At 45.4% G+C, this 17,402-nt stretch overlaps 1 protein-coding gene across 1 annotated transcript in view; it reads right to left on the minus strand.

Moving 5' to 3' along the window:
- The window catches only part of srgap3 (SLIT-ROBO Rho GTPase activating protein 3), a 278,977-nt gene that overhangs the window by 102,346 nt on the left and 159,229 nt on the right, over window positions 1-17,402 (minus strand). Inside the window, exon 4 of the mRNA XM_078209393.1 lies at window positions 5,779-5,841. Within this exon, the coding sequence (XP_078065519.1) occupies window positions 5,779-5,841 (63 nt within the window). The remainder of the gene's footprint in view (window positions 1-5,778; window positions 5,842-17,402) is intronic.

Raw genomic sequence — 17,402 nt, forward strand, 5'->3', positions numbered from 1 at the left:
GTGCCAGGAGGCATAGGTTGGCACTGACAAGGTGCCCATGCTCAGGGGGCACCACCACACCCGCCACCCGACCCCCTAGGGGGCCCGGATTGCCCCCCGCTTCACTCCAGCAGGGTCAGGCCACTAGCTCCCCGAAAGTCCCAGAGAATTCAGTCCCAGGCCCGCTAAAAGCATTTAAATGATATTTAAAATATCATTTAAATGCTAGCCCCGCCTCCCCACTGATTTCCGGTGTGGAGCAGACCACATTGGAAATCCAGTGCTGGGAGAAGCGAGCGGGGGCGCGAACTCTCGTGTGAAACCTGCGCAGGATGATTCTCCTGGTCTGCTGTGCTAACAAATTAGTGCAGTGGGATGGGAGATTTGTGGCCTTCATGTTGGGCCTGGATGAGCATTCCAGTTTTCAAAAAAGCACTTATCTTCGTGGAGACACTGACTTCCTGACACCTTTTCCTGATTTACACATTCGCCAGAGAATCTATATTCATATTTATTAATGAGATTCTCTGCAAATTCCAGCATGACTCTTAACTGCTGCCAAAAGCAGCAGTGTTAAAATTGGCGAGAAGTTGGAGCAGAAATGGAGCTGCTTCAATTTTACCTCTTTCCTGCTCTGATCCTGCTGATTGGACAGGGGTAACACTTGTCACAAGGCTCTGCCACTTTATTTTTCAAAATTTGGATCTACAACTTTCGACTGACTGGAAATTTTGTGTTTTGAACTGAGCCAGAGCAAACTGCTTAAAAACGTAAGGCCACGTTCCAAGGTGGAGGTGAGAAACAAACAAATCACCCTGAGGGGAGTGTGAAGAGAGAGACATTTCCTATTGTTCAGGCACCCATCAAAATCCGCAACCGTCTAAGGAAGAAACATTAAAAATGCAAAGTACTGGGTATTGAAACAATGGTTGCCACTGAAATACCCACCAAAAATCTTTTGGAAATACACAATGGGTGAAGTATTTCAAGACAAAGATTTTGGCTACTAGAGAGAGATTTTTAGTGACACAGGCGGTGTCAAGAAAGTCTTCAGGAGAGGAAACAAGCTGAAGGCTACTCTCGTTCACTCTCTTTGACGCTTTGACAAAGGGTCATCTGGACTCGAAACGTCAGCTCTTTTCTCTCCTTACAGGTGTTGCCAGACCTGGTGAGATTTTCCAGCGTTTTCTCTTTTGGTCTGTTTTACTCTCTCTCATTAATATAAGCATGTCACCTGTTTAGAGAAGTCAACCCTATCAGAAACCTATCAGCAAATCGAGATCTTGTAATAATTGCTACATCTTCTACATTTGACCATATCTAAGAAACTAGATAAACCAAACTGGCTGCAACATTTTAAAGTGTAGGCCTCAGGAACAATCAAAGGACATAACCATATATTCTTTTATCCTTTTTTTTCTGGATTCAGGGCAGCACGGTGGCACAGTGGTTAGCACTGCTGTCTCGCAGCGTCAGGGATCCAGGTTCAATTCTAGCCTTGCATGACTCTCTGTGTAGAATTTGCACATTCGCCCCGTGTCTGCTTGGGTTTCCTCTGGGTGTTCCTGTTTCCTCCCACACTCCAAAGATGTGCACGTTAGGTTGATTGGCCATGTTAAATTATCCCTTAGTGTTCTAAGATGGCTAGGTTAGGGGCATTAGCGTAATAAATATACAGGGTTACAGGGATAGGGCTCGGGTAAGATGCTCTGTCGGAGAGTTGGTGCAGACTCGATGGGCCAAATGGCCTCTTTCTGCACTGTAGGGATTCTATGATTCCATGATTCTAATTCTTATTTCTGATGCATGTGCCCCAAATGCTGGATGTCACCTTTTCATTACTTCTCTTGGGTTTAGTGATGAACAAATTCGCTCCTTCTTTGACTCAAAAAAACCTAGTTTGATTGGCTCCTTATTGCCCACAGGTCAAATGGTAAAATACATTCTGACTTGGAAAAGGTATATCCTTGTGAAAAATTTGTTTAGACAACCGAGGAGGTTGAACAGAGTGGAGTCAGTTCCCCCCCTTGTTCCCTGGTCATAGCACACTGACCCTTCCGGGAGAGGCTGCGGAGCCTATTTTCCAGCCGTAAGATTACAGCCTCCAGAGTTCCAGTGTGAAATGGTTACAAGCTCACGGTTAGGATTTCACAGCATGCCCTGTAAGAACACAGTCTGTCCTTCCTCAGTACAGTCATTCACAGCAGGGACAGACTGGGCCAATCAGTTAGATCAATATTCTATCTGAAAATCTGGGATATCATTTCTATGTGAGATGACAGGAGCTGGCTATTAATATGTTGGTCGGATGGGTTTCTGTTTGAAGAGTTTCCTTTCAATTGACCCTGGACTGAGATTACAGTCTAACAACCTTGGTAGTGTACCTTCAATCAATCAAGGAGGCTGCTACATCACAGCTCAACATGCTGCCCGTCACCTTGAAGAGTTATCGCATGCTGAACATCTTAAAATTTTTCAAACAATCTTCTCTCTTGTGTTTATGTTCACTCTGAGCCGGTTTAAAGGCTTCACTGCCTGTCAGCCATTTAAAGAATGGAGACGATGGACAAGAAATTCAGGTTCACCCATCAGGGAACAGATGCACTGGCTGAATGATGAGGCTCGAGGAATCCCTGATATTGGGCCTTTGGCCTTTTTATTAAGGAGCTGTTAAAGGAGACTGAAGTATTAATTCAGGCAATGCCAGAAGGCCAGCTAGTGAGTCTGAGGGTTGGGCCCCAGACAGGAGATCTTGGCGGAAGAATAGGAGAACAGGTGGTCAGGACAAGTGCTGACGCTTCGAGTCCAGACGTCCCTTTGTCAAAGCTTTGACAAAGGGTCGTCTGGACTCAAAACATCAGCTCTTTTCTCTCCTTACAGATGCTGCCAGTCCTGCTAAGATTTTCCAGCATTTTCTCTTTTGGTTTCAGATTCCAGCATCTGCAGTAATTTGCTTTTATTTGGTCAGGACAAGTGACTGGTGGCATTGGGGAAAGAAGGCGAATGGAACAGTGTCGAGGGAGTTTCACTCTGTATCTAACCCGTGTTGTACCTGCCTGGGGGAAAGGAAATTATGATGCGATTAGGCGAGATTTAGGATGCATAGGATGGGGAAGAAATCTGCAGGGGATGGGCACAATTGAAATGTGGAGCTTGTTCAAGGAACAGCTACTGCGTGTCCTTGATAGGTATGTACCTGTCAGGCAGGGAGAAAGTGGTCGAGCGAGGAAACCGTGGTTTACTAAAGAAGTTGAATCTCTTGTGAAGAGGAAGAAGGAGACTTATGTAAAGATGAGACATGAAGGCTCAGTTAGGGCGCTTGAGAGTTACAAGTTAGCCAGGAAGGACCTGAAGAGAGAGCTAAGAAGAGCCAGGAGGGGACATGAGAAGTCTTTGGCAGGCAGGATCAAGGAAAACCCTAAAGCTTTCTATAGGTATGTCAGGAATAAAAGAATGACGAGGGTAAGATTAGGGCCAGTCAAGGACAGTAGTGGGAAGTTTGTGCGTGGAGTCCGAAGAGATAGGAGAGGCGCTAAATGAATATTTTTCGTCAGTATTCACACAGGAAAAAGACAATGTTGTCGAAGAGAATACTGAGATACAGGCTATTAGACTAGACGGAATTGAGGTTCATAACAGGAGGTGTTAGCAATTCTGGAAAGTGTGAAAATAGATAAGTCCCCTGGGCCGGATGGGATTTATCCTAGGATTCTCTGGGAGGCTAGGAAGGAGATTGCAGAGCCTTTGGCTTTGATCTTTATGTCGTCATTGTCTACAGGAATAGTGCCAGAGGACTGGAGGATAGCAAATGTTGTCCCCTTGTTCAAGGAGGGAAGTAGAGACAACCCTGGTAATTATAGACCAGTGAGCCTTACTTCTGTTGTGGGCAAAATTTTGGAAAGGATTATAAGAGATAGGACTTATAATCATCTAGAGAGGAACAATTTGATTAGGGATAGTCAATACGGTTTTGTGAAAGGTAGGTCGTGCCTCACAAACCCTGTTGAGTTCTTTGAGAAGGTGACCAAAGAGGTGGATGAGGGTAAAGCAGTTGATGTGGTGTATATGGATTTCAGTAAAGCGTTTGATAAGGTTCCCCATGGTAGGCTATTGCAGAAAATACGGAGGTATGGGATTGAGGGTGATTTAGCAGTTTGGATCAGGAATTGGCTAGCTGTAAGAAGACAGAGGGTGGTGGTTGATGGGAAATGTTCATCCTGGAGTTCAGTTAGTGGTGTACCGCAAGGATCTGTTTTGGGGCCACTGCTGTTTGTCATTTTTATAAATGACCTGGATGAGGGCGTAGAAGGATGGGTTAGTAAATTTGCGGATGACACTAAAAGTCGGTGGAGTTGTGGACAGTGCGGAAGGATGTTGCAGGTTACAGAGGGACATAGATAAGCTGCAGAGCTGGGCTGAGAGGTGGCAAATGGAGTTTAATGCGGAAAAGTGTGAGGTGATTCACTTTGGAAGAAGTAACAAGAATACAGAGGACTGAGCTAATGGTAAGATACTTGGTAGTGTGGATGAGCAGAGATCTCGGTGTCCATGTGCATAGATCCCTGAAAGTTGGCACCCAGGTTGATAGGGTTGTCAAGAAGGCGTACGGTGTGGTAGCTTTTATTGGTCGAGGGATTGAGTTTCGGAGCCATGAGGCCATGTTGCAGCTGTACAAAACTCTGGTGTGGCTGCACTTGGAATATTGCATACAGTTCTGGTCGCCGCATTATAGGAAGGATGTGGAAGCATTGGAAAGGGTGCAGAGGAGATTTACCAGGATGTTGCCTGGTATGGTGGGAAGGTCTTATGAGGAAAGGCTGAGTGACTTGAGGCTGTTTTCGTTAGAGAGAAGAAGGTTAAGAGGTGACTTAATAGAGGCATACAAGATGATCAGAGGATTAGATAGGGTGGACAGTGAGAGCCTTTTTCTTCGGATGGTGATGGCTAGCACGAGGGGACATAGCTTTAAATTGAGGGGCGATAGATACAGGACAGATGTCAGAGGTAGGTTCTTTACTCAGAGAGTAGTAAGGGTGTGGAATGCCCTGCCTGCAACAGTAGTGGACTCGTCAACATTAAGGGCATTTAAAGGGTCATTGGATAAACATATGGATGATATTGGAATAGTATAGGTTAGATGGGCTTTAGATTGGTTTCACAGGTCGGCGCAACATTGAGGGCCGAAGGGCCTGTACTGCGCTGTAATGTTCTATGTTCTATGCCCTTGGAATGTTTGGGGGTGGACAGAGAGGGGACATGTGCCTATTTCATCTTTCTCTGCCACTTTTCTTTTGGCTTATACCCAACCCTTTCTGCTCTTTATGGTGTCTTGTTCTCTTCTTGTCTCCTGGATTTCTTCCATTTTATTCATGTTAGTCATGCTCGTTGGGGGAGGGGATGGTTTTCGTTCCATGTGGGGGGTAAAAGTTGAGCAGCGCTCTGAAAGCTAGTGGCATTTGCTACCAAATAAACCTGTTGGACTTTAACCTGGTGTTGAGAGACTTCTTACAGTGTTTGATGGGACAGTGTAGAGGGAGTTTCACTCTATATCTAACCCTGTGCTGTACCTGTCCTGGGAATTTTTGATAGGGACAGTGTAGAGGGAACTTTACTCTGTATTTAACCCTATGCCGTACCTGTCCTGGGATTGGCTCAGATGGATAATGCCTGAAATGCTCGTCACCTTGAGGAACATTCACCAAAAACTAACAAAGAAAATAGCTGCTGCAGAATGGTGACTCAGTCACATGTTCACTATAGATGATCTTGGTGCTTGCAACAGTAATAATTGATACTCACAGTGTACAGCTCATTGGTGACTTTTAGCAGCTCCTCATGCATCTGCTGGCCAATTTCCTTGCTCTGTAAACACAAAAAAGACTAAGATGTAAGAGCTACACAGTTCTCCAGGCAACACTGCTGTTTGAACATGCTATATCAAATAATCCTGAGAGAGAAAGCTCTAACCATTGGCAGTTATACCGCAGCTAAACAAGAACATTACAACAGCCTGTCAGTCTCATAACAGTTGTGTGCAACAGCAATCTATAACACATGGGACAGCAGGGAACCAGAAAAATGGAGAATCGGGATGGAGGAACCCAAAGTCCTCGGTATTGGGAACAGAGGGAACCCAGGAACATAGGGATTCAGTGACATAAGGAACAAGAGCTGGCTCAGATATCACCAAATCAATTATACATGAATTACAAAATAGTTATAGCACAGGAGGACATTCACACCTTTTCTGCAAGAACTCCCATATGCCTCATTAACCACTTTCCCTGTCTGTTTCGTCACCTACAATGATTTATGCACATATACCTCCAGATAATATAGTAAACAGGATTCTCCTGTGTCTTCCTCCTCCAGAATTGTCTTTACATCGCCTTTCTTTGCTCTTCCCACTAAAGTGTATCACTGCACACATTTCTGCATTAAATTTCAGCTGTCACATGTCTACCAGCCTATATCCTTTTGAAGTCTATCACTATCCTCCCCGCAGTTCACAATATCTCCAAGCTTCGTGTCATCTGCAAATGTTGAAATTGTGTCCTATATACTAAAATCTAGATCATTCATCGGGATCAAGACAAGCAGGGGCCCTAGTTCCAACTCCTGCTGCATGAATGGGAGATGAGGCCACTGCACTACCGCCTGTGCTACCATTAAGCATGGTTTCTTTTGGGGAGCATGGGATTAGTAAACTCAGCAGAAGGTGTGATGATGATGAGATTTCATGCAAGTTAACACAAGAGGAGAGAAAAATTAGGAGCACACAAACTCCAGAATGTTTTTGTTATTCATTCATCGGATGTGGGCATCACTGGCTAGGGCAGCATTTATTACCCATCCTTAATTACCCTTGAAAAGGTGGTGGTGAGCTGCCTTCTTGAAGCTCTGCTGTCTATGTGGTGTAGGTACACCCACAATGCTGTTAAGGAGGGAGTTCCAGGATTTTGACCCAGTGACAGTGAAGGAACAGCATTATATTTCCAAGTCAGGATGGTGGTTGCCTTGGAGGGGAACTTCCAAGTTGTGGTGTTCCTATCTGTCTGCTGCCCTTGTTCTTCTAGGTGGCGGAAGTAGTGGGTGTGGGAAGTGCTGTCTAAGGAGCCTCGGTGAGTTTCTGCAGTGCATTTTGCAGATGGTCCACACTGCTCTCACTGTGCAGGATATTGACTGACTGATGTTGAAGAAATGGTGATATATTTCCAAGTCAGGATGGTGTTTGAGGGAACATAGTGTTAGCAGCATTTCCATTCACCTGCTGCCCATTCCCTTCTATGTTGTGGGTTTGGAAGGTCCAATCGAAGGAGACTCTGTGAGTTGCTGCAGTGTATCCTGAGTATAGTACACACTGTTGCTACTGCGCATTGGTGACCGAGAGAGTGAACGTTTATGGTGATGGAAAGGGTGTGGATCAAATGGGCTTCTTTGTCCTGGACGACTTTGAGGTTCAAGTGTTGCTGGAGACACACTCATCCAGGCAACTGAAGAGTATTCCATCGCGCTCCTAACCTCTGGTTGTAGATGGTAGAGGTATTTTCGGGAATAAAGGAGGTGAGCCAATCACTGCAAAATACTCGGTGTCTGACCTGCTCCGGTAGCCACGGCATTTATGTGACTGGCCTGGTTGAATTTTGGTCAATGGTCACCCTCACAATGTTGATAGTTGAAGATTTGGCAATAGTAATGCTGTTCAATGTTAAGAGTTCATTCTACTAACACAAAGCACCAAGAATAAGGTGCAGGGAACCTATGGTCCAAGTTTATTAACAACATGGTACCATGGTTAAAAATATTTTGTTTTATAGAGCATTCTAAACATAACAAATATTAATTGATGAGTTTCCTTTGTAATAGGAGGCAAAAATATTCAGTCTAACACACACCTCCACTTGATTTCTGAAAATCTCCTGATCATAAATTGAACTTGGGTGCATTTTCAATTGTGACAAGCTGTAGAAAAGGGGCAGTGAGGAGAATTTACACAAATAATTATTCCAATCCAGGATCTCAATAAGCAAAAGAAAATGGCCATAAGTGAGGGGACCAACTAAAGCAGGGCCTTCTGGGTACATGGGGGTAAGGGGGAATCTCACATTTTCACCTGAGTCAACAAGAACTAAATGCAGCATGCAGGCTGCAAGGAGAAATCAGCCAACATTTGCAAGCTTGAGTTCAGGAAGTGCACTGTTAATAGCTTTAACAAGTGGTTCTGCAGCTTTCCTGCAGGTGCAGTCTGACTGAACAACTGTTCAGTTATGGATTACTCAACTGAGTGCTGGAGGTGCCCAGATTAAACTAGTGCTTCCCTGCATTCGTTAGAAATGAGAGTGTCAAACCTAGCACTGACTCATTCTTCAAGAATTCAGAGCGAAACACCATCTCAGAACACTCAACTGGAGGCAGTTCAGAGAAGGTTCACGAGATGATTCTTGGGATGAGAGGTTTGTCTTACGATCAGATTGGATACTGGAGATTCGAAGAATGAAAGGCGATCCTATTGCAACATTTAAGATTCTTAGAGGGTTGACAGGGTAGCTGCTGAGAGGAAGTTTCACCTCATGGGGGAATCTAGAACTAGGGGCCATAGTTTGAAGATAAGGGGCAGAATTTTATCATTTTTGTACCAAGTGCTGGCTCAGGCGAGAAAATTGGGGCACAGCTCATTTTTTAAATTGCACCCCAATCTCCAATCAAAGAAAAGACAAAAGATTCCCCCCTCCACCCAGACGTACATGTGACCCCCCCACACAAATACATGGATGACCTCTCCACCCATGGCCAAGACACCCACATCCACAGCCCCAGCACCCCCTCCCCCCAACTACAGCCAGCCCCACAGAGCTCTCCAGAGGGGGAGGCCATCTGGCACTCTGCCTTGGCATGACTCTCTCTTCCTTATGCTGTACTTACCTGTGCGGGGGTCAGTTTAACTCAGTTGGCTGGACAGCTGGTTTGTGATGCAGAGCGAGGCCAACAGCGTGGGTTCAATTCCCGTACCAGCTGAGATTATTCGTGAAGGCCCTGCCTTCTGAACCTTGCCCCTCGCCTGAGGTGTGGTGATCCTCAGGCTAAATCACCACCAGTTGGCTCTCCCCCTCAAAAGAGAGGGCAGCCTCTGTGATTATGGCGACTTTACCTTTTGTCTGTGCCCCACTGGTGGATTCCCTTTGCCTAGTTCCTGTTTTTAAAAATATGTTGTAAACCTTGCCAACGTGAGAGCCCAATGTGGGGGTCGATATGGCGGGCTTTTTCTTTGTTATGTTGAAGGGGTGACATGATGGCACAGTGGTTAGCACTGCTGCCTTACAGCGCCAAGGACGCAGGTTCAATTCCGGCCTTGGGTTGCTGTCTGTATGGAGTTTGTCCGTTCTCCTCATGTCTGCATGGGTTTCCTCCGGGAGCTCTGGTTTTCTCTTACAGTCCAAAAATGAGCAGATTAGATGGATTGGCCCTGTTAAATTGCCCTTTAGTGTCCCAAAATGTGTAGGGTAGGGGGTTTAGCAGGGTAAATGCACAGAGTTACGGGGATAGGGCCTGGTAAGATGCTCTGTCAGAGAATCGGTGCAGACTAAATGGGCTGACTGGCCTCCTCTGCACTGTAGGAATTCTGTGGTTCTATGGAAGCCATTTAATGTTATTATAATTTATTTAAAGGAGGCTCCGGAGATTTCTGGGCAGGAACCTTATTATGTCAATGGAGGGGCAGGTGGGGGGCAGGACAAAGCAAGATTCTCGTTTCTTGAATTTGGCAGCCTTTTGCTCCCAAATCCCAGCCAAGGGGTTTCCCTTTTAAGACGAGGGTGAGAAATTTCTTCTCTCAAAGGATCGTGAACCTTTGGAAATCTCTAACCCAGAGAGCTGTGGAGGCTGCGATATTGAAGATGTTCGAGGCCAAGATAGACAAGTTGTTGAGCTAAAGGGGATTCAAGGTTTCTGTTGGACGGGGGAAAGTGGAGTTGATGGTAAGCCATGATCATATTGAATGGCAGAGCAGGCTCACAGGATGGCACACTCTTGCTCATATTTCTTATGTTGTTAAAAACTTTTCCTACATTACTCGGGAGATGGGAGGGTGGCATGTTTTGGGATGTCCTGAGGTTGTGAAGGTGCTTTATAAATGCAAGTCCTCTGTCAATTCCCTCACAACCTCCCCTCATGTACGCACATAGTCCCAACAGAAAAACACAAGTATGCACACTGCTGCACACAGACATAGACTCACACATACACACTCAAAGATATACACTCGGACCTGTGCCATTGCAAACAAAAGCTGAAGCTCTCGCCGAGTTCTAATCCCAGTTTCAGATTAGAGCTGGAAAATCCTTCAGTGGAATTCAATTCACTTCCGATCAGACCCAGTCTCCAGTTATTAGCCTGACGGATATGGAGAGGGAAACTGAAAGAAATAGAAGCCAGATTTTCTACCCCCTTGATTGAAAGGAATCTTGAACGTGGGGTTCACAGTTTGTGACCGGCCCTTCCAGTTTACCAGCTCTGACCCACAGCTGGAGTGGTTTCTCATTCTGGTTTCCGCTGGCATCTCAACACAGTGCCCACTCCACACACGCAAGCCTCGACAGTGAGTGCTAACAGACTAAGCAAATGCAAAACAACAAGATCATCATCACATCACTCGTACCTGATTCAACTCATTCTTCATTCTCCTCTCAATCTATCATTTAACAGATACATGGGGATGGGGGGAGCAGGTAGGTTAGTGAGTTTGAGAGGGGGTTGTTGGTTCATTCCTACCCAGGAGCTATTAGATTATTCCTTGCCTCAGCCATGCTCAACATGGGATAATTCAATTCCGGTGTATTATTTTGCAAGCAAATTGAATTTTGCAGGTGCCAATTCAGGCCGATAACTACACAAAACCCACTGCCAGGATGTGGGCTGAATCAGACTCTCAATTACAAACAGTTGAGTTGTGGCGGAAGGTCAGAACTGTAATTAGCAGCTTGACAACTGCCAGTAGCTTCATAGTCATGTGGAATATTAGCCATGCAGAGGAGAGCAACACAAGATTTCAAAACCTTTTGTTTTCTTTCTAATGTGAATTCTGCACTCATTGAGGTGAGGGATGTTAATGTGAAGAAAGTCAAGCACCCAGGGTCAACAGTAAGAGTCACACTTTAGGACAAGTACAGCATGGGGTGAGATAGAGTAACGTTCCCTCTATACTGTCCCCATCAAACACCCCCAAGACAGGTACAGCATGGGGTTAGATACAGAGTAAAGGTAAACACCTGTTAGATACAGAGTATGCTATCCAGTTCTTGGCACAGGTTTATATTCTGCATTGAACTATAAATCACCACCCAAGTTCTTTGGCATAGTTTAGCTGAGAACTTAAACTTGCCCTGACTGTCTCTCCATAAAGTCAATTCACAACTAAGCTAAGGGCGGCACGGTGGCACAGTGGTTAGCACTGTGGCCTCACAGCTCCAGGGACCTGGGTTCGATTCTCGGTTTGGGTCACTGTCTGTGTGGAGTTTGCACATTCTCCCTGTGTCTGTGTGGTTTTCCTCCGGGTGCTCTGGTTTCCTCCCACAGTCCAAAGATGTGTGCAATGGGTTGATCGGCTATACTAAATTGCCCTTTAGTGTTCCGGAATGAGTAGGTTAGAGAGATTAGCGGGTAAATATGTGGGTTTATAGAGATAGGGTCTGGGTGGGATTGTTGTTGGTGCAGACTCGATGGGCCGAATGGCCTCTTTCTGCACTGTATGGTTTCTATAAGCTTTACTGACAAATCTGATTCTACCCTGAAGGGGTGCTAAGACCCCATAAATCTTGCACATTCTTGTTGTCAAGTTCTTCTTCACTACTCTCTAACCTCCTCGGACCTACAATGCCCTGAGATACCTGTGCTCCAACAACTCTGCTCCCTTGCTAAGCCTGGATTTTCATCATTCCACTGTTCATAAGGGTGCCTTTTTCTGCCAATGCTCTGAGCTCAGGAATTTTCTCACCTTACCTCTCTGCCTCTCTCTTTCCCTTTAAGTAACTCCTTTAAACTTGCCTCTAACTGCTTCAATACCTCATTAGGAGTCTCAGTGTCAATTTTTATGTGATAATACTCCCGTACCGAGCTTCTGGGTGTTTTCACCATGTTTAAAAGTGCTATATAAATGCAGTTTGTTGTTGCATGAGTGGGACATTTTCCGCACTTGCCACATCGTCCTGTGACCTCTCTGGGAGAGATTCCCATATAGTGTCCAATTTGGAACAATGCTTCGCGTCCCAGGCCCACGAGAAGCAGAGGTCTAGAGAAGGCTCACCGGCTGGGTGACTACTTGAGCAGGTTTTTTGAATGCAGATCTCAGAGGATGGCGTTCCCCACCTCACTGCTCTATCCAAGCCCTCCTCTACTATTCCCGTTCCAAAGATCTCATTGGTGTTGTGAAAACTCATTTGAGTCAGGGCTTTTCATGATAGGCTGCTGTGGAAACAAAGGCTGCATCACAAGAGTAATATTATTTCTGGGCAGACACTAGGGTTATTAGTAACTTCCGGGTGTGCATATTACCAACCCAAGGAGAGCAAGGGGTGGTAATGAGATGCTGCAGGGCCAGAAATTACTAAAATACTTTGATAGAATAAGCTTCATTACCATTTCAGCCTTCCAGCAATGATTTTAAGCAAGCTGTCTGATGATGTCTCCTCTCTACGGAGCACTTTTAAAGTTCTCAGTGGGCTGATCTTCATGAGGCAAAACTCAAAACGCATTCATCTTCAAACACAGCTCTCTGACTGATTTTAAAGAGCTTTGATTCGCTGGGGCAGGAAGGAGAGTTACATTGAATTAACAAATAGCACCCCCCGGAAGCATCCCGGACCGGGCTGCAAGTGTAACTCATTATTGGCTGGACTCTTTCCTTCTTTTCTACTTTTCTTTCCTGATACTGCTGCTTCCCTCTACCTTCCGAACCAATGTACTCACTCAGGGTTGCCAACTCTCCAGGACTGGCCTGGAGTCTCCAGGAATTGAAGATAAATCTCCAGTACATGGTTGTGTGCAGTCCCGGAGATTAAAGAAGATTGGGTTTTTTCCTTAATTTTCTTTGAACATTTCCCATTACCAGATATTAAAATATTGAAAACAGGGCAGGGTGGATAAAAGACTTCTTAACTGGCTGCCAGGCATCATTCAATTGAGTAAAGAATCTTATTTTGCTTTCTAATTGGTGTAGGAAGGCAGTTCATCGCAAGGATGGATGTGTTGGCTGACTAATGATTGGAGTGTGGGGACAAGTCATGTGATGAAACCTCCAGGAATACATTTAATCACAGTTGGCAAGCACATTGCCACCAGCTCTCCAACAGAAGGACCTTACCCATGTGACCAACCTTCCCATGTGAGTTTGTACAGTGTGTTCACAGCTAATTTAACCATCGAGAGCACGGAATTGGGTGGATGCTGCCCAGGATTCTCGCATATATGCACACATAGAGATAAATTAAGTTATGCTAAACCTTTGCAAATCACTAGGCTGGCCTCAGCTGGAGGATGGTGTTCAATTTTGGCTTTAATAGAGTAGATGAAGAGAAACTGTTTTCAATAGAAGAAGGGCCAAGAACCAGAGGAGATAGATTTAAGGTGACTGGCAAAAAACACCAGAGGCAATGGAAAAGGAAAGATAATTTAGACAGCAAGCTGTTTTAATCTGGAATGCACCTCCTGTAAGGGTGGTGCAAGAACATTCAATGGTAACTTTCAAAAAGGAATTGAATCTGTAATCGAAGGGAAAACTGAACAGGGCGATGGGGAAAAGGCAGCAGTGTGGGACTGATGAATAGTCGCTTCAATGAGCCAACACGGGTATGATTGACTGAGTGACCACCTTGTGTACTGTAGAGACACACACACTGACACAGACACACATGCACTGACACAGACACACACATACACAAACTTGTGATGCAGTTGAAGATATCATTAATAGCCACTTTGGGACTTGGTGCTGTTGATTTATCGAATACCATACACTGCTTTTTATTCAGTCTAATGGAAATTAGAGCAGAGCCTACTGCAATCACAGCAGTAATTTACTGAAGTTAATTACTGGATCCATTAGTCAAATGTAGATGTACTCCCCAATAGCTTCATGGGTAAGTGATCCTGTTGTGATAGTGAGACACACAGACCAGAAATAGCCAAGTTTCAATTCTGTCCTGTACTCTGTAGTAGCCAGCATGCTGGGGTTGGCTTAACCACCACTGGGCAAAGAGGAGAGTGATCTGACATTGCTCCTGATCAATAACTATTAATGCTGCCTGGAAACCAATATACTCGCCCAGAGTTGCCAACCCTCCAGGACTGGCCTGGAGTCTCCAGGAATGGAAGATAAATCTCCAGTACATGGTTGTGTCTAACCCTGGAGCAAAATCATCGGGACAGGAAAGAAGATCGAGTTTTTTTCTTCATTTTCTTTGAACATTTCTCATTACCAAATGCTGCCAGGAAGCCCGTATACTTGGCGGCCAAGTGAGGACAAGATTGTGACCAATCTGCTCACTCTTGCTACCCAGAACAAAAGATCACTCTGTTAAGCAGGTTCCACCAGCAACAGTCAAACTCCAACTCCAAGCTATGGGCTGCACTCCATCACAATTTCACAGCATTGTCAATTGCAGTTGCTGGAGCTCCAGGTTCAGGAGAAGGAATGGGTGACCAACTTGTATTCAGTTCTGCGAGCCATGGTTCATCCAGGGACCGCAGCCACAGCTAAATCCAAAGATGTGCAGGTTAGGTGGATCGGCCATGCTAAATTGTCCCTAGGTGTCCCAAGATGTGTAGATTTGATGGATTAGCCATGATAAATGTGCGGGGTTACGAGGATAGGATGCGGAAGAGGGCTTGGGTAATACAATCTGTCAGAGAGTCGGTGCAGGCTCGATGGGCAGAATGGCCTACTTCTTCACTGTAGGAATTCTCACTTTAGGGATTCTATGATTCCAAGTCTACGACACTACAGTTGGTTCAGCTGTACAGATGGCAAGAGGAAGATTGAAAAAGCAATAGGGTTAGGAGATTTGACAGTGAGGGGAAGATGTCCATTTCAGCCATCACGGATGTGAATCCAGGACTGTGTGTTGTCTCTCTGGTGCCAGGGTCAAGGATGCCACTGAGCAGGTGCAGAGCACCCTGAGCAGGAAGTGCAAACAGTCAGCGGTCATAGTCCACATCGGTACCAATGACATGAGTAGAAAGAGGAATGTGGAAAGAGGGATGTACTTTTGCAGTCAAAGTTTAGGGGGATAGGAAGCAGAAACTCAAATGTAGTCATCTCTGGATCCATCCCCGGCACAACACTCGAGTGAGTTTGGAGACAGGAGGATGAAACAGATGAATGTGTGTCTGGAGCGATGGCGCAGGAAGGAGGACTTTGGATTCCTGGGACATTGGGACCAGTTCTGTGGAAGATGGGATCTTTACAGGCTGGGCAGTTTGCACCAGAACAGAGCTAGGACTAATTTCTTACCGGGGTGTGTGGGAACCTGGAGGTCATATTAGAGAGGAATGGAAAGGTGCTCAGAGAGTTGGGAGAGACAGATATCACAAAAAAAATTGAAAGGCATTAGGTGGTTTGCAGCAAGAGCGAAAGTAATAAGCTGTAAATGAGGTCTAGCTGTTCATGTATGTGAATGCATGGAGTTTGCTGAATAAGGTTGGGTGAGCTGCAGGTACAGATAGTCACATGTAAATATGATGACATGATGATAACAGAGCTGGGTTAAAGAAGATCAGAACTGGGCATTAAAGATTCCTGGATACAAGGTGTTCATGAAAGATAAGAAATGAAGGAATGGAGGAGGAGATATTGATCAAGGAAACTTGTCCCACTGGTGGAGGCAGATTCAATTGTGGTTTTCGAAAAAAGTTTTGATAATTATCTGAGGAGCAGGTGAGGGATTGGGATAAGGTGAATTGCTTTCACATAGAACCAGCATAGGCGCGATGGGCCTAACTGCCTCTGTACATGGTGTAACCATCCTGTGATTCTTCAATAGCTTCATTTAACAATTGCTCCCAAACTCCATGCCTTACCACAGTATCCCACTCACACACAGGCATGGTGTCAGCCATGGCTTAGTGGATAGCACTCTTACCTCGGAGTCAGGTAGTTGTCAGTTTAATTCCTGCTCCAGACACCCGAACACATGATCTAGGCTGACATTCTCGTGCAGCTGCGATTCTCTTAGGTGAATGAGAAGCTAAACTGAGGCCCGTTCTGACGGGGATAAAAGATCTCATTTTGAAGAAGGGTAGGAGAATTCTTCCCGGTGCCCTGGCCTACATTTATCCCTCAACCAATTTAACTGGAACAGAAAGTAAGGAGGTGTGGGATAGAGGGAAATTTGGCCGATTGGATAAGTAACTGGCTATCTCATAGAAGACAGAGGGGGTGGTGGATGGAAAATTTTCAGACTGGAGACCAATTACCAGCGGTGTACCACAAGGATCAGTGCTGGGTCCTTTGCGATTTGTGATTTTCATCAATGACTTGGAGGAAGGGCCTGAAGGGTGGATCAGTAAATTTGCGAATGACACCAAGATTGGTGGAGTAGTGGATGAGGTGGAGGGCTGTTGTAGGCTGCAAAGAGACATAGATAGGATGCAGAGCTGGGCCAAAAAATGGCAGATGGAGTTTAACCCTGATAAATGCGAGTAGATTCATTTTGGTAGGACAAATTTGAATGCTGATTACAGGGTCAAAGGTAGGGTTATGAGGAATGTGGAGGAACAGAGAGATCTTGGGGTCCATATCCACAGATCTCTGAAGGTTGCCACTCAAGTGGATAGAGCCGTGAAGAAGGCCTATAGTGTGTCAGCGTTGATTAACAGGGGGTTTGAGTTTAAGAGCCGTGGGGTTATGCTGCAACTGTACAGGACCTTAGTGAGACCACATTTGGAATATTGTGTGCAGTTCTGGTCACCTCACTATAAGAAGGATGTGGAAGCACTGGAAAGAGTGCAAAGGAGATTTACCAGGATGCTGCCTGGTTTGGAGGGTAGGTCTTATGAGGAAAGGTTGAGAGAGCTAGGGCTTTTCTCTTTAGAGCGGAGGAGGTTGAGAGGCAGCTTAATAGAGGTTTACAAGATGATGAGGGGGATCGATAGAGTGGACGTTCAGAGACTATTTCCTCGGGTGGATGTAGCTGTTACTAGGGGGCATAACTATAAGGTTCGTGGTGGAAGATATAGGAGGGATGTACGAGGTAGGTTCTTTACTCAGAGAGTGGTTGGGGTGTGGAATGGACTGCCTGCTGTGATAGTGGAGTCCGTCACTTTAGGAACTTTCAAGCGTTTATTGGATAGGCACATGGAGCACACTAGAATGATAGGGAGTAGGATAGCTTGATCTTGGTTTCGGAAAAGGTTCGGCACAACATCGTGGGCCA

This window comes from Mustelus asterias, chromosome 3, assembly GCF_964213995.1.
Source record: "Mustelus asterias chromosome 3, sMusAst1.hap1.1, whole genome shotgun sequence".
Lineage (NCBI taxonomy): Eukaryota > Metazoa > Chordata > Chondrichthyes > Carcharhiniformes > Triakidae > Mustelus > Mustelus asterias.